The 23,320-nt window shown below is 44.1% G+C and overlaps 1 protein-coding gene and 1 non-coding gene across 4 annotated transcripts in view; both read left to right on the top strand.

Annotated features, from left to right (window-relative positions):
• Positions 1-23,320, top strand: part of Rgl1 (ral guanine nucleotide dissociation stimulator like 1) — a 294,134-nt gene that overhangs the window by 150,601 nt on the left and 120,213 nt on the right. Inside the window, exons 1-2 of one of the 3 annotated variants that reach the window (XM_004658716.2) lie at positions 15,315-15,413; positions 16,357-16,467. The exons of 1 other annotated variant lie outside the window; for it this stretch is intronic. In XM_004658716.2, the coding sequence (XP_004658773.1) occupies positions 15,387-15,413; positions 16,357-16,467 (138 nt within the window). In that variant the 5' untranslated portion in view covers positions 15,315-15,386. Of the gene's footprint in view, positions 1-15,314; positions 15,414-16,356; positions 16,468-23,320 lie in introns of those variants that run through there. One more of the 3 variants, XM_004658715.2, reaches the window with a different exon arrangement.
• On the top strand, positions 7,435-7,541 carry LOC123458124. The gene has a single exon (XR_006635423.1). It is a non-coding gene; the product is annotated as a U6 spliceosomal RNA (small nuclear RNA).

Genomic DNA, 23,320 nt, shown 5'->3' with positions numbered 1-23,320 from the left:
AGGGAACGCATGTAAAAGCACTTTATAGAGTGAAAAGCAACAGAATGCATTAATGATCACCAATACAACACTTACACTTACACTTGCCAGCAGGTGATCGTCACGCTGTAATGGTTGGTTTCTAGGTAGTCATGACCTGACACAGAACATGGGCAGTCGCCATCAGTCTAGCTCATGAAACTATGGTGGCAGACTAAGCAGGGACCCGGGGGCCTCTCTCCCCTAACCTGGTCTATTATGACCTCACATTTGACTTGAACTCTGGCCCACACCATCTTCCTTCCTGCACAGCTTCCTTCCCTGCCCCTCTCCCCTGCCATATTGGAACTGCGTTCGTGCTTGAAGCTGCTTTCTGTGTGCCTTTGTTGGGTGTGGCTCCCTGCCTTCTTTTGAAGGTTCACAGGAGTTCCAAAGTTGTCGCCTTCCCCTCACTTCAAATGAGACAGCAGTGCTTGGTCTTCTCTCCCACTTGCTGGTCAGGGAGAGCACAAACACCTAAGCATTCCTGGAGGGAGATGTGAAAAAGGCCTTCCTTGTGTGTCCCAGCCATGGGCTAGCCTCTCCCTTGAGATGTGCCGGGCTGCCATTGGAACAAATGGTGACAGCAGCACTAATTTGGAATTTGGAGGCAGGATGATTCCAAAAAAGCCCACCGCCCCGTCTTCCCCCTTAGCTGCTTACATTGTTCATTCCTGCGCTTGTCTTATACTAGGCAAAGTTTTCCAGAGAAGTGAACCAATAGAGATATTTCTACAGACTCGCAAGGATTGTCCCACACAGTCATGGAGGCTCAGAAGTCACAAGATGTACTGTTCGGTCTGCGAATGGAGATCAAGCAAGGATGTGGTACAAGTCAAACTGAGTGCAACCACCTGAGGACTGGGATCTGAGGAGGTAAATCCCACTTCAAGACATGGAGAGATGTGAGCAAGGCAAGGAAAAAAAAGGGGCAAATCCTTCCTTTTTGTTGTTGTTCCATCAGCCCTCAATGGTCCAGATGCCCACAGAGGATGGAGCAGTCTACTCCTGAGTCCATTGTCTCAAATGCTAGCTCACATCTCCCAATAAACTTCCTCACAGACACATCCCGAAACGATCTTTAAATTGGTCCTCCTTGATATAAATCAACTGCCATAGCCAGGTGTGGTGGCGCACGCCTTCAGTCCTAGCACTGGGGAGGCAGAGGTAGGTAGGAGGATAACCGTGAGTTTGAGGCCACCCTGAGACTACATAGTGAATTCCAGGTCAGTCTGGGCTAGAGTGAGACCTTGCCTTGAAAAATTAAAAAAAAAAACATAAAAAAAAAAACAAAACCAAAAAAGATCAACCGTCACAATTCCCTTCTTTTATTTCCAGGACCACCATGCCTAATTCAGTTGGCACATGCTCTGTCAAGGCCATTAAATGATTATTTACTTAGCAGATCTTGACAGAAAATTATGGGGACATAAAAAGAAAGCAAAAATATACCTCATGTATATATATATTTTCTTTTTTTTTTTTGATGTAGGGTCTCACTCTAGCCCAGGCTGACCTGGAATTCACTATGGAGTCTCAGGGTGGCCTTGAACTCATGGCGATCCTCCTACCTCTGCCTCCCGAGTGCTGGAATTAAAGGTGTACACCACCATGCCCGGCCAAAACTATACCTCATGTATATTTTTATGTACATGTTTATACCTACATACATGTAAATACATCATGTTTCTAGGCAACATTCATTCCAGTTAATTTATTATAGCAAGTAGTCCCTCAAATCCATGGCTTTAGTTACCCTTGATCAGCTGTTATCTGCAAGTATTTGTCTTGACTCATTTTATTTTAATCCTCCCTGCTTTGCCTTTATTGTTTGAACTTGAGAAGGAGATGTGTGTGTCCCTTACTTATGCACGCAAAGGCCAGAAGGACTTCCTCTGTCATTTTCAGCCTGCTTCCTTTGGCATACAGTCTCTCACTGAACCTGGAACTGGTGTTTTTTTTTTTTTTTTTCAGCCAGAGTGGCTGAGCTCCAGCAATTCTCTGGTCCCTGCTCCCCACAGACCTGGGTTTATAGCAAGTTCCTTTAACTGTGGAGCCATCTCTGCAGTCCTTTACATTTCATTTCAAGACTGGGTCTCACTAAGTTGCTCAGGCTGGCCTTGTACTCACTGTGCAGCTCAGGCAAGTCTAGAACTTGTGATTCTCCTGCCTCAGCCTTGCAGTTAGCTGTGCCAGCAGTCTCTGCTACATGCCATCGCTTTTTTTTTTTTTTTAATTTTTAGATAGAGAGAGAGAGAATTGGCATGCCAGAGCCTTAGCCATTGAAATTGAATCCCAGGATGACCTGTCAATTGATGAGAGTGGGGTGTTGAAGTCCCCCACTACCACTGTGTTTGGTGTTATCTGTGACCTTAGTTCTAATAGCATTTGTTTGATGAATTTGGGAGCCCCCATGTTAGGTGCATATATGTTTAGGATTGTAATGTCCTCCTGTTGGAGTGTGCCCTTAATCAATATAAAGTGACCTTCCTTATCTTTCTTGACTAACGTTGGACTGAAGTCTACCTTGTCCAATATTAGGATAGCAACACCTGCTTGTTTTCTAGGCCCATTTGCTTGAAACATCCGTTTTCTAACCTTTCACCCTAAGATAATGTCTATCCTTTGTAGATAGGTGAGTTTCTTGGAGACAACAAATTGTAGGATCCTGCTTTTCAACCCAGTCTGCAAACCTATGTCTTTTGTTTGGGGCATTGAGGCTGCTGATATTAAGAGATATTATTGAAAGGTGTGTATTTATGTTTGGCATTTTTTTCTGTAGTTCTGGTTCTACCTTTGCTCTGTTGTGTTAGCTAGTATTTGAGTATTGTTTGTTTTTTCCAGGTTCCTTATATGTGTGCTTTTCCTTCTCTTTGGCATGAAGGATTCTTTCAAGTATTTTCTGTAGAGCTGGTTTTGTCTTCAAATACTCCTTTAGCCTGCTTTTGTCATGGAATGTCCTTATTTCTCCATCTATTTGAATGGATAGCTTTGCAGGATAAAGTAACCTTGGTTGACAGTTGTTATCTTTCAGAATTTGGAATACATCACTCCAAGCCCTCTGGCTTTTAAAGTTTGTTTTGAGTAATCTGCTGTATTCCTGATGGGCTTGCCTTTGTAGGCAACTTGATTTTTCTCTCTGACTGCTTTCAATATTTTTTCTTTGGTTTGTGTGTTTGGTAGTTTGATTACAATATGGTGAGGAGAGGTTCCAGGTTTTGTCTGGCTGGGGTTTTAAAGGCTTCCTGTATCTGCATTGACATCTCTTTCCCAATTTGGGGGAAGTTTTCTTCTATGATTTTGTTGAAGATGCCTACTGCCTTTGGAGTGAAATTCTTCTCCTTCTACTATGCCCTGAATTCTTATATTTGATCTTTTCATAGTGTCCCAAATATCTTGAAATTCCCAGTCATGCTTTTCTATTAGTTTGTCTTTGTTAGACTGTATCAGATCTGCCACCTGGTCTTCTAGCTTAGATATTCTGTCCTCTCCTTCTTCTGTTTTACTGGTGAGGTTTTTTTACAGAGTTTTTTATTTAATTAACTGTGTTCTTCATTGCTAGTAATTCTGACTGGTTTTTCTTTATTATTTCTATTTCCTTATTTATGTCTTGTATTGACTTCTTTATTTCATTAAATTGGTGTCCTGTGTCTTCTTTGATTCCTTTGATCTCCTCTTTGATTTCTTCTTTGACTCCTTTGAACATATTTACAATCATTCTTTTGAAATCTTTCTCAGGCATTTCCTCTAACTCGTTCTCACTGGAGGTCATTTCTGATGCATTAATACTTTTAGGTGGATTTATATTGTCTTGGTTTTTCGTGTTTCTTGTGTTATAGTGTATATATTTTTGCATCTTGGATTAAGTTAATGCTTGTATTTTCTAGTTTGCTGGGTATTCTTAGCTGTATTAATCGATCTGATGTCATATATCTTCAGGATAGGAGTTTAAGGTGTGGCTCTTAGGACTCTCAGAGTATCTAAAAAGGTGTTCCTTTAGGTTGGGTTTGCCTGCTAGGGGAGTATTCAAGTAGGCTGAGTGGAGCAAAATACAGATAAATTCTAAAATTTGACTAAACAATGTACGCATTCAATGAAAAACAGCTCCAAGTATTTATGCAAGAATAGGTATTCTAACATCCAGATCCTCTATCAACAAAGAGGTTAAGATTTCTGGTCTGATGAGAGTTCCAAGTCAGCTTGTAACCAAGTGAGATCCTTCCCTGGTGCAATCCCAGTTACCTCTTTGGGTGATTTTAGTCTCATTTATTCTGCACTCTGCTTGTGTCCCTCTTTGGTGCTCTGTGGGTTCAAGTAGGCTGGCTGGATCGCTGTTCTGTTTTCTGAAGCTGGGCACTGGCTTTTCCTGTGGGGCAAGCTGAGCCTGGCAGCTGTGGCCCCACAGACCTGGCATCCCTGCTGCTGGAGCTGCCGCTGCTGGATCTGCTGCTGCCATAGCCGCCGCCGCTGCTGCCAGAGCTGGCACTGCCAATGCCAGAGCCCTAGCCAGAGCCGCCGCTTCCACTTCCACTGCTGCTGCTGGAGCCAGTTAGGCCTGCCTTTATGGGCTCTGGATGCTTGGATCTCTCCTACTTCTCTGCTGCCATTTTAATTTCTTATACACCTCACTTTTTAGTAAATGTGTGTTTTTTCTGGGTTCTTTGGCTTTTTCTCCCCTAGGCTGCTTTGGTGTGGTTCTTAAGCTGCCATCTTAACCAGAAGTCTCTGTGCTATCATTTCTTTATGGTGTGTTTCCACTGGGCATATGAGAGAAATCATTAAATTTATGTCTAGCTAAGATTTGAGATGAAACCCAGTCTACTCTATCAATTCTCTCTTCTCCTAACACATACACACACATTCTTTGCCTCTCTCTCTATTTCTCTATCTCTCTTTCTCCACCCATGGAGGGATGAAAAGGGTGGAGAGCAGCTGCCCCCTCACAGAAAAATTGAAACCCACCTAACTCTTCCTCCCCTCACCTGCTCCAATAAGGCACATTTTCATCCTTTAGGCTTCACTTCATACTTTAAACAAACTAGGGTCACTAGAGCTGCTGTTGCTAATCAAGAAACAAAGATCTGGCTAAATTTGTTCCCAGCAATGGCAATATATGAGATATTTCCTTTTTTGTTTAAAGAAGTCATTATCTAATTGACACACCATCCACTAAATTATTAAAGTCCTCTTTTATATATGTCTTTGTGTTTCTCTGGATAAATAATTTGTGTATTTGCAGCATTTTTGTTAATTTTGGTTAAAGTTGTATTTCCACTATGTAGGTTTTTCTTTTCTTTTCACCTTCTCAAAAGTTCTCCTGTGAGGCAGAAAGTTTCCATTCTTGGTTTCATCCAAAAGACAAATATTTCTGGGAAAACACTGTGTTTAAGCTATTCAGCAATTCTGCTGTTATGTAACTGACCACACTTAGACTTTCAATTAACTTTGGTTACATTTTATTGAAGAATGCCATAGAATAGAAACACGTGATAATGTTTCAAAACGTTTGCATGTTTTTAAATAGGGAAAACTCTCAAAAATACATTTGGCATCTTTCTGATAATGGTGGAATGTAAAGTGTTTGCTTGAAATAGTGTAAAGTCCAGTGACTATCTTCCAGGACTAACTTCAGTATGTTTGACTTTGAGAAATTTTAACCCAACAAGCTTTGCTGTCAGCATCACTTTCCACAACTCTTTTAAAAATAGTTTTATTTATTTATTTGCAGCTGGGAGAGAGAGAGAGAAGGGAAAAAGAGAGAGAGAGAGACAGAGAATGGGTGCACCAGAGCCGCGAGCTGCTGCAAGCAAACTCCATGCACCATTCTGTGCATCTGGCTTTATGTGGATACTGGGGAATCAAACCTGGGTCATTAGGCTTTGCAGCAAGTGCCCTAACCATTGATCTCCCTTTTCTTCTTTCCCTCTTGCTCTTCTCTTTCTCTTGTGTGCACACACACGTATGTGTGTGTCTGCCTGTACATGTGTGCATGTGTGTGGCGGTCAGAGAATAACTCTGGGTGTCACTTCTCCACCTCTCTGAGATAGGGTCTCTCACTGTCCCAGAACTTGCTGAGTAGGCTAGACTGGAAATCCAGTGGGCTCCACCACCCACCCATCTTTGCCTCCCTAGGACTGGGATTACAAACACACCAGTGTACACGGAATTCTTTTACATGGATTTTGTGACTGGCACTCAGGTTCTCATGCTTATTAGCCAAGCATTTTACATACTAAGCTATCTCCGCAGGCTCTTTATTGGTCTTTTTTCCTGCTCACTTTTGTTTTGGTGGCATCTGTATGTGAGACTGTTTAGGTGTTGCTTCTCTTCCACTCAAGTTGGAATCATGAAAAATAATTGTTTCTAGTCATCTCGTGTGTATGTATCAGCTCACTTTCCTGTCTTTTCTGTCACTCTTCATATCTCTATTTTCTTTCTCCAAAGAACTGATCTGTTATTTTTCCCAAATCAGAATCCCTTCCCATTTCTCTTTATTTACATATCCCTACTATCCTAGCCTTAAAGCCCTGTACTCTTACTTCTTATTTGCTTTGCCCCCTCAGTTACAGCATGTTGCATATCATCAACTTGAAACATTTCCCCAAGTGTCACTCAGGTTCCTTTCTTTATTTTGCAACCCTTATTTTGTCTCTCTTCATATAGGTACTGCTAATTTGGAATGGACATTATTCTTTAAGATAATTTATGGACAAGTGTTAAAAACCACCTACTTGACATGCTATTTTTTTTTTTTTAATCTCAAATTCTCTCTCTCTCTCTTTCTGAGGTAATGTGTCAGTGTAGTCCAGGATAACCTGGCATTCACTCTGTAGTCCCAAGCTGGCCTTGAATTTACAGTGATTCTCCATCTGCTGAGATTAAAGTCATGTGCCACAATGCCCAACTTCAAATTAGCAATTATAGAAAACTATGAAAGTCTCCCTGAGCCGGCTATTTGATCCACACCCACTTTTCTATAATGCATGGTCCACTTCTGCAACCAAGTCTCATCTATTTCCATCTTCTTTAGATATGCTATCTTCTCTGTGGGAAGCCCTTGTCTGTCTCCCAAAACATGTTACTTTCTGTCTTCAAAAGTCGCAGTGGACACAGCTTGAAGAAAAGCTGTATTGTTTGGAAATCTTTTAAGAGTGAGCACTACCTGACTGATTCTCTCACTGTCTCTCAGTGCTATGCTCAGTCCATTCTGCCAAATTTACTTGCTGATCTCTGACTTTTAAAAAACATTTCCAAGCCTAGTGTGGTGGCACACGCCTTTAACTACAGCCCTTGGGAGGCAGCTGTAGGAGGATCACTGTGAGTTCGAGGCCACCCTGAGACTACATAGTGAATTCCAGGTCAGCCTGAGCTAGAGTGAGAGCCTACCTTGAAAAACCAAAATAAGAAGCATTTCCAGTGCTCACTTAGGCAGCACATATACTAAAATTAGAACAATACAGAGAAGATTAGCATGGCCCCTGCGCAAGGATGACATGCAAATTCATGAAATGTTCTATATTTTTTGAGACATAATGCCCAGAGGCATTCCCTGCCCCCAAAATAACTGACTGCTACACCCACATGAATAAACCACAACCTCATGGGGAATACCTGCAACCTCACTGAGTAGCGTCCTCAATGGAATGGGGGAAGGGATGAGGGAAAAGAGGGTACCATATGATGTATCCATACGAAATGTGTTGTTAACAATAATAAAAACCCATAAAAAGCATTTCCAGTCATTTCTTTTATGCTTTTTCTTTGATTTTAAAATATAAGTAACTTAAATCTAAAATTTATTTGTATCATTCAATGAGAATTACTGAGCACTTATTAAATTTATAACACCATCTGTCTGTTTATCAAATTATGTATATTTCTAGTTATTCCATAGCATCAGCCATGCTAATAAACATAGTAACATCTACTGTATGTTGGGCACTGGGAGGAACTACAATAAAATGGTGAGAGAAAATCTGATATTACTCTAGCCTTCCAAGATTTTATAGTCTAATGGAAGAAACAAACATCTGTCTGCGCAGTTATCCAACTGTGGTTGAGCTGGAGAGGGGCGGGGGAGAGAGGGAGGGAGAGGAGGAAAGAAACAAGGAGCCACAGGGCACTTAACAGGGGTGTTTAAACTGAGAGAGAAGAGGGAAGGACATTCCATATAAGTAGAACAACATTTGCGAAGGCTCTGTGACATGAGGAGCCAGAGGTTCAAGACGTTGAAAACAGCCAGGCAGTAAGTAGAAATACACAAAACACAGGAGAGTGGAGGGGAACAGAGGCTGAAGATAAGCAGGGGCCAGCCTGGGCCAGGGCCTCTGGGGTATGGGAGGGTTTTAGGCTTTTATCTTGTGTCTGGGAGTAGGTAAAGAGCAGGAGGAGATGGTACTGTGATTTGAGATCACTCTGGCCACTGTGTATAGGATTGATTGGGGGCAGGAAGACTGAGCGCAGTGTTTTTCTGAGTTTAGCAACCCAGCAAGCGTTGCTCATTGACTGAGAGTCTGTGCTGCTGAAGGTTCTCCCTGTGATCTCTTTAGCATGGCATTTTGTGGCTTCAAGCTACAAGATCCTGAGCTACTCAAAATATGAGTCTGATTTTGTATTACCACTGGTTTGCCATAGCCTCTGCGTCTCTTTGACCTACCATATAATGACAATGACAGGCAGCAGTGAGTGTCAGCCGTTGTTGCAGACAGTTCCACCTTGCTGGGGTGAACATTCACACCAGACACAGGGCTTATTTCAGCTTACAGATCCAGAGGAATTTCCAGCCATGGTGGAAGAAGCTGGCTCCCATTCACATATCCAAGGAGAGTAAGCGAGCGAGCGAGAGAGAGACCAGCAGGCAGCAAACACCAAAAGCAGCAAGCGGCACCCTGCCTAGCTCACACTGCTCCCTGTACCTTTGGGCTGGAATTCAGATCGACCCCAGAGACCCCTCCTCCAGCCAGGCAGGTGGAGACCCAACTCATAAGTGTTAATAAAACCTGAGTCTATGGGGGGGGACACAACACCCAAATTGCCATAGCCATGGTGCGGGACATTGTGCCAAAGACTTGGTAAGGGTTGTCTCAATTCCTACTATGAGCCACTGAGGAAGGTGTGCTATTCCTATTTTTTTCATAGGGTTAAGTGATCAGAGACCTTGCCTCAGGACAAAGTGGTGAGGCTAGCCCTCAACCCTAGGTGTTTTTGACTGCAGAGGCATTGTTTTTGCTACTTTGTGGGATACAGTTCTTATGAGGCTCGCTGCCATTTTAGTACCATTATTGTGAGAAAACAAAAGGAGGAGCCGGGCATGGTGGCACATGCCTTTAATCCCAGCACTCAGGAGGCAGATGTAGGAGGATCACCATGACTTTGAGGCTACCCTGTGACTACATAGGTCATTCTGGGCTAGAGTTGAGACCCTACCTTGAAAAGCAAATAAAACAAAAAGTAAATAAATAAAATAAAGGGGGATCCTTTAGCTTTGAAAAAAGATGATTTGGCTAATTGCTAATAACTCTTCCCAGAATCTTGGTCAAAGCCTTCATGGCATCAGGTCACTTACTCACCACCTCCTTTGCCGGGTTTTATTATGTCACACAACCTGACATTATGTCTCAGCCAACTGTTGTGTTTTGATCTCTTCATTCATATGAACACATTTCTGGTAGTGTATCCTTTCTTCTTTTATAGAAATCTGTAATTAGATGAGGTATTAATGCTTATTAGCTCAAGGTACAAATAGTATTCTAGGATTCAACTTCCTCCTCAGGAGAGCATCAGCAACAATTAAGAGTAACCACCAACAAATGGTAAATTTAGTTGAAAATATTTGCCATTGTGGCCAGAGCAGCCCTCTGCCTTTGGCCTGCTGTCTGTTCAGTGCTGTGTATTTTACTTCTTCTGTCTGTTTTCTACCCCTTAAGGCAGCGTCTTCTTTAGTTCTAGTACAGGCCTATCTAAAATTGGTCTGTAATTTGGCTAAAGAGAGGAATTTAATAGCAGAGCATGGGGAATTTTAACTGATACCTGATAGCATCGCCATGATAATACTCAGCGTAGTCACTCAGAAATGAAAGAACTGTCTGCTGCTGAGGAAGAAGTGTTTAAAGGACTATTCATCTTCAACCAAGCATGACTGGCTCTATACCCTTTGCAAAGCAAGGCTGAAAGTTCAAGCAAAACATAGGTGAAAAGGGCAACCCCAAGTTTTTTGTTGTTGTTGTTTTTTATTTTGGAGTTGGTGACTGAACCCAGGGCCTTGCATATTCTAAACACATACTCTACCAGTGAGCTACACACCCCAGTTCAACCCCAGTTTTCACAGCTGGAAGACCCATAACTGCGTGCCCAGATGTAGTGGGAAACTAAGCGTGGGAAGTGCATTGCTAGGCAACACGGCCTGTAAGCCTGAAGAACAGTGGCTATCTGAAGGATTAAGTGGTTTGTAGTTTGGCAACACTTAGATATTGCCGGGGGAAAGAATTAAGAGGCAAGTGATTTATTTGCTTATATCTTCCTCTAAAACTGTTTTTAGAGATCTACAGATAGCTGAAGATATGACTGTTAATAAGTTATTGCAAAGCAGTGATTGGTAACTTCATTTAAAAATCCAGGACCAATGAGCGAGAAAGGTTGCTCCTGGAGGTAATGGTTGTAGGCAGGAGAGACAATTAGTATTTTGTAGTCTTAGGTGTAGAAGAGGGGATACTAACGACCCACTTATTTCTTTTTCTTCTCATAGTTATTACTATTACTCTCTTAGGACTGTTTTCCTCTAATCTCTTGACTGGGCATAGGGCACTGTAATTCAGCATTGAGTGTGAGGATGACAGAGCCAAGGTCTTGCTATTTCTAATTATCTTATATTGGTAGTGTCATCTTCTAGACAATCTCTATTTAGGTCTTGCTATTTCTAGTTATCTTATGTAGGTAGTTTCATCTTCTAGACCATGTTTATTTTTAATATCTTGGAGGTAAGGGTGTCATGTGAAATTCTGAATATATATTTATACAGTTTGATGGCTTTCGGGTAAGTATATACCACCACCGAGGCCATTGACATACGCATCACTTTTGATTCCTCTTGCCCTACTATTACCATTGTTATTATATGGAGATTAGTCCTATTAGGCAATTTAAAATGTAAAATACAGATAGGCACTCTGCAGAAATTATTTTGTAGAACTAAAGTTTGTGTTCTATGGCCATCACCTCCACAGCTCCCTATCCTTGCCAACATCACCATTCTACTCTATGCTTCCATGGGCCTAACTATTTTAGATTCCACATGTGCGTGAGATTATACGCATTTGTCTTCTGTATATGTTGCATCTCACTGATCGTAACGTCTTCCAGACCCGTCCATGCAGTCATGCCTAACAGAACTTCTACCTTCCTAAAGCCTGAATAATATCCATTGCATCTCATTTTCTATTACCCACTGATGTTTAGGTTGATTCCATAACTTAGCCATTCTGAACAAGGCTTCAGTAAACACAGAAATGTGTTTCTTATAGATACAGAGTTAAACTCTGTTAGAAAATGCCCGCAACTGGCATTACTAGATCTTATGACAGTTGCACTTTCAAGTTGCTGCTCTATGTTCTCCTACTGGCTGGACTTGCTTTACAGTCCCCCCCACACACACCAGGGGTCCATTTTCTCTATATCCTTGCCAATGCGCCCTTCCTCCCTTTCCTTTTTAAATTATACTTTTTAGTTAGTGTAAAAGATAATGGATTTGGGAAATTTGAGAAATGGCTTAGCGGTCAAGGTACTTGCCTACAAAGCCAAAGGACCCAGGTTAGATTCTCCAGGACCCATGTAATTCAGATGCACAATGAACTCTAGATGCATGCAGCAGCTAGAGGCCCTGGTGTGCCCATTCTCTCTCTCTCAAATAAAATAAAAAATGGATTGTATTATATTTTAATTCATATATCATACTTTACTCATATTGACCCTCTCCCATTCCCTTCCTTCTTCCCTCCTTAGACCCTCCCTTCCTTCTTTGGTGATATGAGGTACCTGTTCACATACCTGTGGGCATTTGTATACCTTTTTGTGAAAAATGTCTTTTCAGGCCCCTTGTCCCTCCTTTAATTAGGTCGCAGTTATTGTAGGAGCTGCCCATCTCTATTATGATATTAACTCCTTATTAGGTAAGTGGTGCGCAGGTTTTCTCTCCTGAAACACAGGGTGCTTTTTGCTCTGTGTTGTGTTTCCTTTGCTGTGCAGATGCCATCTTGTTCGTCAGGCCGCTCGTCATCTCTTTGTGGTTCTGTTGGCAGAAAGTCTCAGTTAGCATGGATAGCTAACATGTTAAACCCTCTGAATCGTAAACATAGATGGTTATTTGTGTCAACAAGAATATTATTAGAACTAATGAACGCATTCAGTAAAGACGCAGAGCACAAAACCCCCAAATTAGCTGTATTTCTAGACACTAACAACAAACTGAAAATGAAATTAAGAAAGCCATCCCAGTTACAGAAGCATCAAAAAGACCAGAATACTTAAGAATAAACTTAGCAAAAGAAACAGGGGTAGTCATGTACCAACCACCACCAGATACTTAACCTGCCCTCTCAGTAGGTCCCCTGCCAGACTATCGGCAGCCTCATCTGGAAGCAGATTCAGACTGACTCATCCTTCCCACACACTGACCAGAACTTTAACCCAAAAGCATTAGTAAGAAGAAGATGCTGAGTCCACCACTTACGTTTTTGGGTTTTCGAGGTAGGGTCTCACTATAGCTCACGCTGACCTGGAATTCACTATGGAGTCTCAGGGTGGCCTCGAACTCATGGCGATCCTCCTACCTCTGCCTCCCGAGTACTGGGATTAAAGGCGTGCGCCACCACGCCCGGCTTATTTTTAAATAAATATAAAAATTTGTTGACACAGCAGTTGTGTAGCATGAATCCAGCCCCTTTCTGGTTCTTTTCTTTTCTTTTCTTTTCTTTTCTTTTCTTTTCTTTTCTTTTCTTTTCTTTTTTCTCCCAGAATAGGATTTGTATTAAAATCACATACATTCTCAGGTATATACAAAACAAATATTTTTTTTCTTAATTTCTCTGGAATTTTAATGTAATTGAGTGAAAAGACATCATTTCCGATTTTTCCACAATGCAAACACAACACAACTTTTCATGGTATCTTGGTCAGCAGTGTTGGAGAAGTGCAGGAGGGAGAGAGAGAATGAACTGTTGCTTTTTGACCACTCACCATGTGCTAGATTATCTGCATGCATTATTTTATCATCTTCCAATTCTGTGAGGTAGATGTCTCTTCCATGTATGAGGAAATGAAGTGTCAGAACGGTACTGTCCAAGTTCAATCTCACTGTTAATTCTGGAATTGAACTGGACCCTGTGTTGCTCCCTTTACACACTAGGTGCCCAGCCAGCAGACTGGCAGAGGAGGGAGGAGAGGGCTGAAATGTGAGAGGGCCTTGTGAAGTGCAAGCCGCCTTGTCCAGGAAGATTCTGGGAGTGGTAAAGAAATTGCTGATCTGTGAAACACAAACTTTTCAATCATCCCCAAGTTTATAGCTACAAGTAAGGTTAAAGTGGTGATGAAATTAATCTCAGGGATTGCTTACCAGTCTGGCTGCCTCTGGTGGTCTTCAGAACCAGCAAATATGTCCTCTAGGGGTGGAGCTGGTGTCCTGAGGAAGCCTAATGAGCAGAAAGGTCCAGTACCACATGCTTTCCCTCTGGCTCCTGGGGACAATCTGTCCACGGCAGCATAGAAGGACCCAGTCTCCTAGTCTGTGTGGCTTTTTTTGGGTGGTGGTGGTGGTAATTTTTTTTTTAAATTACAGAAAACAAGCACTTTGGTTGATCAAAAGAGCATTCTTCTCTCTGCAGTCTCAGAGCCATGAAGCTTCTGGTTGTCTGAGGGGGACTTGTTTGAAGTGACTTGAAGACATTCTCAAGTATGCAACCATCCTTCGGTTTTTCCTTGATGCCATTTACTCGGTTTTTCTGGTAACATCAGTATGCTTGATTCTCTGACTTTTCAGCTCATGATATATTTATTGACCAAAGTCCAGTGTTATACCTTAACACAGAAATTAGCGGGAAGTCTTTTTTATTTTAAGGTAAAGGTAATTGGATTCACTTGAGATGACTATTATAAAACACATGAACCCTAAACGTTGTTGTCATTGTCATGGAATTCTGACAGGTACCGAATGTGATTTCATTATGATCTTTTGCTATTGTGGTATTAAGTCTAGGTCTAAAATAATCTTTTGTCTCAGCCACAGATCTTTCTGGTAAAATATGAGGGGACTACCCTGTAGTAATTATTCCCACTGTCTCTCCACAGTACAGGCAACCAACTCAACCCATGGTGACTGACAGGGACCCCCAGAACCTTCAGGAGAGCTGATGGCCCATTTTCCACACCACCAGGGCCAGCAACACCTTTCAGGCTTTGTCTCCCTCCCACCCACAGAGGCCTGTTACCCAGTAACTGAGCCTTATCAGAATGCTGGTCCTGGGCTGCATGTCTAATCTCAGTGCTCAGGAGGCAGAGGCAGGAGAATCACAGTTAAGTTCTCTAAATTCGAGGCAAGCCTGAGCCACATATGGAGACCTTGTCTCATAAAACAAAACCAACCAAACACACACACACACACACAAAGCATGGGTGGTAGAAACAAGTCCAGTGCGAGTTCCTTGCTGGGAGTTTGCTGTTCCAGAACCTCCCAAACCTGCAGGGTAGAAGCCCTGGACGTGGTTTTTGCATACCCGAGGGTATTCCCTGAGTGTCCCAAGGAAAACCTTACCTAGAAGAGGGGTCACCCTGGCTTAATGAGTCTAAGTTCCAGTTAGAGAGTGGGCGGGTCCTGGGAGTGTTTCTGACCCTCCCATGCCCCCCGCTGCTCAGCGAAGGGAGCCCAGGGCGCGCGCGCACACCCCCGTGGCATGCAGGGTTCTGCTTTGGCACCCGGCGTCCGCCAGAAAACCCCGACGGGCTCGCGAGCGTCGTGTCCCGGTCGCCCCGCGAGCTGGAGGAAGCGCGTCGCGCTGACTCGTCCCGGGGACCCGAGAAGGGGAGAGTGCGCTCCCCGGCCGGCCGGCGGCACAAACAGGAAAGCCTGACGCACGGGGCGGGGAGGAGTCTGCCGCTCGCCGCGCTCCCTTTGTGGCCGGCCGGAGCGGCGCGCACGGGACGGAGGCGGCGGCGCGGCGCGTGGGAGCGCGCGGGGCCGCTCGGGACCCTCGGGAGCCGGGCAGCGGGCGCCGGGGGCCTCCGGGGCCGAGCGCAGCACCGCGGCCGCGCGGGCCTCGGAGCGGAGCGCCGCGCCGCGCCGCGCATCATGCAGCGGCGGCGTACGGGAGAGAAAACTGAGGATGAAATTGCTTTGGCAAGCTAAAATGGTAACGAACGAGAGCTCTCTTGCCTTTCCCCACCCTCGGAGGCTTCTCTGCCGGGCACTCTTCTCCCGCTCTCTCCTCGGGGCGTGTTTCGTGGGGACACTTCTGGAGGGGAGCGGGGCTCCGTCCCCTGTGCTCCGCGTCCCTCCTCGCCCGCGCGGTTCTCGCCGCCCGGCGCCGCCGCGGGCCGGGTGGGAACGACGCCCGCCGGGACGCGAGCAGCGCGCAGCCGGCGCCGCAGCAGCCGCAGCTCCCCAACCCCAGGCTGGGGCTTAGCTGGCGGCTTCGCCGTCCAGGGGGGTCGCTGGGTGATCGCAGTGGAAGCTGCTCCAGGGCATTGCGTGGTTCTCTCTGCACTTGCCGGGATGTTTTACGGAAATAATAATAATAAAAAAAAACTTTCCACGCCCCCCCTCCCCACTTTTTTTGGGTTCCAAAACAAGAGGAGAGAAATAGATGCAGACCACACTCCACTGCCAAAGGAGGGCCCTTGGCATTTTAAACACTTGCTTGTGTGAGTTGCGAATGGAGTTTGCGCCAGTGTTTGAGCCACTTTTAAAGTATGAACTTTTTGTTTTTACCGATGAGTTATTTTTCCTTTCACTCGAGGGAGAAAAGTTAATCAGTGTTAAACCACAGTTTCTTTAGGAAAGAAAAAGAACTTTAAAAAAATGATTTAAGATATGTGAGCGAGTCTAGGAAAAAATAGCAAAATGGAAAAGTCCGGGGATCCTGATACCACAGGAAAGGGCCGTGGGCCAAGAAAATCTCAGCGTCCCCTATCGCAACGTGTCTCTGATTGGGATATTTTCTTTGAACAGCCCATCTTGTGCCCAGAGTGCTATTGTAAGTGCAAAGCAGCTGGGATAGATTGCGGTTAGCAGAGAGGGGAAAGAAAGCCCCCCAACAACCCTCTTTTTCTTTCTCTTTATCCCATCCCTGGCAGAGCTCGATTCAGGACTGGGGTGAAGAGGTAGAGGAAGGAGCTGTTTACCATGTCACCCTCAAAAGAGTCCAGATTCAACAGGCCGCCAATAAAGGAGCAAGATGGCTAGGGGTGAGTAAAGTTGCGGGCAGATTGTGAACTTTGGAATTTCAGTGTCTGCTCCTCTGTGAATATCATTATTATTTAGCGGAGGCAGCATCTTTTTTCTTTCCCCACTCCTGGCCTTAAAGGAAACTGCTAATGACCAAGTGTTTGCACTGGCTGTACAGGTCTGTTTTTGTGCTTGATGTTTTCCAAAGCATCAGCCCCACGTCTGTCAATAATTCAGAACCTCTTGGAAACATCTTGAGGGTTTGGCAAATAGATTTGGGGGTGGTGTGGCAGAAGGTGACAGGCACACACAGAACAGGCCAGAAAACAGCACTCCCGATCCACAAGTGCCCTACGTGTCTCTGCTCAGATGACACCCTTTTCTCCTCTGGCCCCAAGTATTAATGCTGACAGCCTCACCTGTATTCCAAGAATACCCATAATGCTCAGGCAACAGATCATTCCAAATCTGTTTCCTTTGAGGAGATGGCTGGTTTCCCATAGAGACCTTCTTTCTACAGCGCAGGGTGAGGCAGATGTGTAGTTGATAACCACAACTTTTGCCTGTAGAGTGTGGGTCTTTCAACACACTCCAAACCAAGGGACAGAACTACAGGAAAAGCCCAGCAATAGAATCGCCACTCTGGTGAACAGGAGTATGTGGGGGGATGAAGGAATTCCTAAGCTGGAAAGAGAAGGCTGAGAGGTGGCCCAGGGGCCTTGGGAAGGAGCATGCTGGTGGGTTGAAGGCAGGAGCCATAGCTTCCACTGTCACACTGCTTCACTGAGTCACACTCCGGCTTTACGGTGATGGGCTTCAGAGCAGCGAATATTGTGCATTTGCATCCTGACTTTATGGCCTTCGAGACTGAGAACATTCTTAATGTTTGGAGCAACAGTCACAGGTGGAGTGTGAAGTGTGCAGAGCCTCATGGCAGGAGCAGAGGCAACATGTGACTTGTAGGTCTCAGAGTTGAAGGCAGGAGGACAGCAGCGGTGGCTCCCTGATGACACAGATACTTTTTTGCATGCCTGGTTCAATACCATGCTTTCATCTAGATGGCACTCACTAGGGTAGTAAGCTGTTGGGGGCATCACAGGTGTGGTCTGTGAAGATAGGAGCTTCTCACTAAAAAGTAGAGGTCTTTACTTATTAGGCAGGTACTTTACTCAGAGTATGATTGAAGCATTAATTGTGTGCATAGAGTTCTGATAAGTCATCAGGGTTTTTTTGATGGCTGTGCGATATGTTGTATTTAAACATAGTGCTATGGCTTACCTGTCTGGCTATTTATGAATGATTCACAAGCTCTGAACCAGTTGCCCTCAGATACCCCTTACATTTTCTGATGTTGGCTTGTTCCCCTCTTTCTAATGACACTGATGTGGCAGGCATGATAGTGTTGGTGTTTAGCCAAATATAGTAGCAAGATCACCCTGGAGGAAGTAGAGGGGTTCATTCTGTATCCCTCCATACAACCCATTATTCACTTAGATGTCCTCTGTTACTTAGTAATACTCACCAGTGGCTCTCTTTACTGGACCCCAGGTTTTCTTTTCCCCCATCTCACCCACCAGTGTGTACAGGGTTCAGAAAGTTTGATTCTGGATTTGATAGTAGATAATGAAATTTAGAAAAAGAGAATAAGATTATTTGTAGTTGATAGAGAAATCTTGCCTCTCTGACCCCCCGCTCCTCAAAGGCCAGTTCTGAGAACTCTCCACCGCAGGTACCACTTGTTTTCTAATCTTAGATGTCTTGTGGGGCGCTGTGTTTTTGTCCTTGAAAATTCCAGTCTTAATTAAATATGACTCAACGAATTGAACCACAGCGATTTCAAAACCTTTCTCTTTGGGACCAAGTGGCTTCCTCATGTTTGTTTTCCTACATTCCAGGTCACCCATTACTCAGAATTCTTCAAAGTAGCCAGTCTTAGAGTTAATGAGATTGAGGCAAGTTGAGGAAGACACTTCATACTTACTGAAATAGGATAGCAGCCTCAGGAGGAAAGTGGTATTATGAATCTTTTGTTTTATATATCAGAAAACTCATGCTCAAAGAGACTACATTGTCTGGAGTCACATAGGAAATGATAGAAGCCCAATTTGCATTCAGATGGTTAGCTCTTTGCTGTCAAGAGCTGCCTAGGGTCATAAGGCGGTTTTTAATACTAGTAGAAGAGAACATTGGGCCTGTAAGGGACAAATGGGAATAATAAGACTTTCCAAGATAGAACACAAGGTTCCAACACCTTTTTTTTTCCTTCCCTAGCCTCCAGATTCTTATAAACTTACTAAAGAAATAAAACAGGGTGTGGATATATATGTATACACACACACACATACATACACACATACATACACACATATCACGTGTTAAAAACAATGGAATATCAGCCAATGCCAAATATTCGACAAATTTCTATATGATAAAGTTCTTGGAAAGCAAGAATGAGAAAAAGACCAATAAATTGTAATTTGCTATAAAGAGAAAGAACATTGGGTTAGGAGAGCCAGTAGACGTATGGTATGCTTTTCCAAGAGATCACAGCTGGTGCAGGCTGTGAGAAATGTGGTCCCGTGTTCTTTAGGCCTAGAGTGAGAACTTGAGCTATCAGTTTTAAGATGGATCATGAAGATGTGCGTAGTAGTGATAAGATCTTCACTTTAGATACGTGAAGTGTGGTGCAGTGGCGATGGTAGTGGACTTCTGTAGCATGCGATCGTGGGCATAGCATTGGTACATAGCTGTAAGTGCTGTTCAGAAAGCCTAAGCTGGCGTGGTGGCGCACGCCTGTAATCCTAGCACTCGGGAGGTGGAGGCATGAGGATGAGGAGTCCCAGGTTATTTTTGGCTGTTTAGTAATTTCAAGGTCAGCTTGACCTACATGAGATCTGTCTCAACAAACAGTAAACAAACAAACCCCAAACCAAAATACAATCAAAAAGCCTAAAATGTAGAGTATAAATTATTCAGTTATAGGAAGCATGGCTAAATAATTATACATTGATATATAATACAACACTTAAGTTCTCCTTTTCTTTCTTCTTTATTTTCATTTTTCTCCTCTCCCCTCCCCTCCCCTCCCCTCCCCTCCCCTCCCCTCCCCTCCCCTCCCCTCCCCTCCCCTCCCCTCCCCTCCCCTCCCCTCCCCTCCCCTCCCCTCCCCTTGATTCTGGATTTGATAGTAGATAATGAAATTTAGAAAAAGAGAATAAGATTATTTGTAGTTGATAGAGAAATCTTGCCTCTCTGACCCCCCCGCTCCTCAAAGGCCAGTTCTGAGAACTCTCCACCGCAGGTACCACTTGTTTTCTAATCTTAGATGTCTTGTGGGGCGCTGTGTTTTTGTCCTCTCCCCTCCCCTCCCCTCCCCTCCCCTCCCCTCCCCTCCCCTCCCCTCCCCTCCCCTCCCCTCCCCTCCCCTCCCCTCCCCTCCCCTCCCCTCCCCTCCCCTCCCCTCCCCTCCCCTCCCCTCCCCTCCTCTCCTCTCTTCTTCTCTTCTCTTCTTTTCTTTTAAGGCAGTGTCTTGCTCTAGCCCAGGCTGGCCTTGAGCTCATTTTATAGCCTAGGCTGACCTCAGATTCACAGTAATCCTCCTACTTCAGACTCCCAAGTGCTGGAATTAACGGCATGAGCCACCATGCTCAACATTATTTTTTTCCTTAATTCTGTGCTTAGTTGATCATTTGACGTAAAACCCAGTGTCTTTGGTCGTTAAGTGTATACCAAATACAGCTCAGGTCCATTTTGCTCATACATGTGTCTGTGGTCTTGCTTATTGACAGTGAGGGTGTGTTGGTAAATATTGAAATGCTGGTCTATTTTTCCTTTATAAGAACATCTTAGGCTGGAACAATCCTACCTACTTCAGAAATAATTTTCTCTAGCCATTCACTTTGCAAAATTTTCATGACTTTTGGAAGGGCAAATGGTTACAACTTGGTTTTGACACTAGCACTGTGGTCACACATGCCCAGTGATGTGTACAAAAGAGTTAAAATTCCAGTGCTGTCTGGAGTCAGGAAAGGAGGAACCATGCTGGGAATGAGTTTCCAAAGGCATAGAGGGAAGGAATTCAGGAGAGAGGCTCTGCTGTCTTCAGTATAGGACAGATTCAGGGTCCAGAAAAATGTGTGAAACCTAAGATTAGCTTAACATAGGGGTGCTCTTTTACAAAAAGGATTGTTGGTGTCAACTCCTTGAGGTCTGTGGGGTGCACAGGAGTCAATGGATAACCATGTGACTCTTCTCAGTTCTCCGCTTTAGGGTTAAGTTTCCTGCGTCCAGTGTTTGCCACACTCTTTTCTCTCATCAGATATTGGTGAATGTCGGGCTGAGTTGAAAAGTCTGATAGATAAGAGACTGGCAAAATAGGATGGAAGAGGGCAGACTAGCCATGAAGGACCAGGTGTCGGTCCTTGTGTGTAGGTGAGCTGTGGCTGAGCTGTGGGTCATGTGAGTGCCATGGCAAATAAGCATTTGTAGCATCCGGACTGAGAGGTCCACTGTCTGGAACAATGCCATGTATATGGTCTCTACCTGATATTTTGGTGGTAGTGCTATATGTACTGCCTTGGGATGAGAGCTCCTTGAGTTGCCACAACTTCAGTTCTGCGACTCTTCTCTGATCAACCCTGTCTGGATGAGCTGCCCCTGTGTGTCCCAGACTCTGTATCTCCTTGTGGAGTGTTTACCTCATTCTGCTGTAATAGTTTATGAAAATTGCAACCATGACAATTCAGTTGTCAGGAAGAAAAATAAGTGTTTGTTGAATGAATAGATCACAATGTATCCTTCTTTGGGGGACTAATACTGTCTTGATAAATATGAATGAATGGTGGCTTCTCATTTAAGACAAAATCAGCATGAAGATGTTAGCTTATAAAGAGGAGGAGAGGGCCATGGGAGCAAGCAAAATCAATTAGATAATGATTATGGCTGTCTCAGCATTCTTTATGGAACAGAGCAGGGCCCAAACAAAGGTAGTGATTATGCGTTTAAACAAAAATTCCCCAGTGCCTTTTAAAACCTCCAGGTCCAATTGTGCTTTTGTGTGTGTGTGTGTGTGTGTGTGTGTGTGTGTGTGTGTGTGTAACCCTGAAGACAGAAGGACAATGCATGAGTTAAAAAGTGTTGGCAAGCCTCACAGTTCTGTGTGGTTGGAAGAAGCGGGAGCGGGACCTTAGAGCTGAAAGAAGATAAGCCCCAAGGAGCCTCTGGTTTATGGTTGGTCATCCCAGTTTTCGTCTTGGAAAACAGGCTGTTGGTTTGCACTACTGATGTCTGTTGGAATGTTTTATTCAGGCGTTTGAAAGTAAATCTCAAAATTCAGCAGTCATCTGTAAATGAAGCAACTGGCATTGTTTTGTGCTTCATTTTGACCTTGGGAATTATTTCTCAAATAATTAATCCAATAATATAGTAGCCTGTACCAACCCATAAAACATAGTCGATTTGAATTGCCTGAGATATTGGTATTACATTGAGGCCTTTCACCCCTTTTAAAATCTCTTGGGCTCTGTGTAAGAAACATAGAGCAGGTAATTAAGAATTTCCATTCAGTTTGCCAATCCAGAGAAAACAAATTGAGCTTAAACTATTTGTCAACCCTTGCCAAATAATAACAACATAAACAAAGGAATATTAACTGTTTATACTTAGAAGCATGCATCCTGTTAAATCAGTATTACAAACATTTCATCCTTCTATGAAATTGTAAAGAAAAAAGCCCCCTGGAGTTTCAGTTAAGAAAGGAAAGGAGGGATGAAGGTGTTCTGGTCCGCTTCAGTTCCTGTCACTGCCCTATCTTACTGATTTCAGCTTCTTTGTCCGCGGCATAGATCTTCTTTCTAAATTGTCCCTTTATAAATAATTAGACTCTTAGTGACTATCTCACATTCTTTAAGTTAAAATATGTAAATACTTAAGTAAAACATTTCTCTCGTGATAAACTTTTTGGCAGAAAAAATTAATTTCTATAAACAAAGCAAGTCAAGTATTGGAAACAGGGGAAGATGATAAAAATTACTTCTTTCTTTAGGAAGACCTCACTAGCTCTGTGTCTGCTTCGCCAATGGGTGTGGCCAACTACACAGAGTTGATTTGGAGTTCTCTGGAGTTTCTGGGTCATCTGTGGGTAAACACACCCAGTGTGAACTCCCTCACTGCTGTTTCGTGTCTCATATGATCCTGTCATCTGTATTTGAGCCTGCTAACCCCTTCTTTGATAGTATTCATTAATTCAGAAAGTAGCACTTTAAGCTAGACACCCTTTTAAACATGGGGGACGGGGATAGAGAGCAAGGGGAACAGCTTTTGCTCTGAAGGGGTTGCAGGTGGGAGAGGCAGAAAGTTAAGCCGATTATAGTATATTATGGTAAGTATGCTCTTTGCTGGGAAACATGGACCTCAAATGAGACAGAGGGCCAGTGGGCTGCCTAGAAGGTCTGCACAGCAGAGAGGACCCTTCAGTGGAGAGGGGAATGAAGAGCGGATGTGGAGAAGCTAAAAGCCAGTGTCTGGGGTGCTGGGCTTTGGCCAGCCATAGAGCAAAGCATGCGTACTAGGAGGCCGGGAGCCTGTGAGGAGACTTCTGAGTGAGGTGCAGCCTGGGGAAGAGGCTGGCTTGTGAGGTGGGAAAGCGACAGGAAAGGGAGCTAGAGAGAAAGGAGGGAGCTGTGCGCCTCAGCTGTGGAGTTTGCTGCATGGGCGGTGTGTATGTGTGTGGGGGGGGTGGAGCACATCAGGGAAGGGTTTTAAAGCAAGTGGCATGGCCAGATTTGCATCTGAGAGTGACAGTTGACAGCTGAAGGGGAGAGGTATTGGAAGGGAGCCAGTCATGGTGCAAGGAGACCCTGGAGGAGGCTTGCG

The sequence above is a fragment of the Jaculus jaculus genome, chromosome 1 (assembly GCF_020740685.1).
Source record: "Jaculus jaculus isolate mJacJac1 chromosome 1, mJacJac1.mat.Y.cur, whole genome shotgun sequence".
Lineage (NCBI taxonomy): Eukaryota > Metazoa > Chordata > Mammalia > Rodentia > Dipodidae > Jaculus > Jaculus jaculus.
This window is presented reverse-complemented; position numbering and strand designations above follow the sequence as displayed.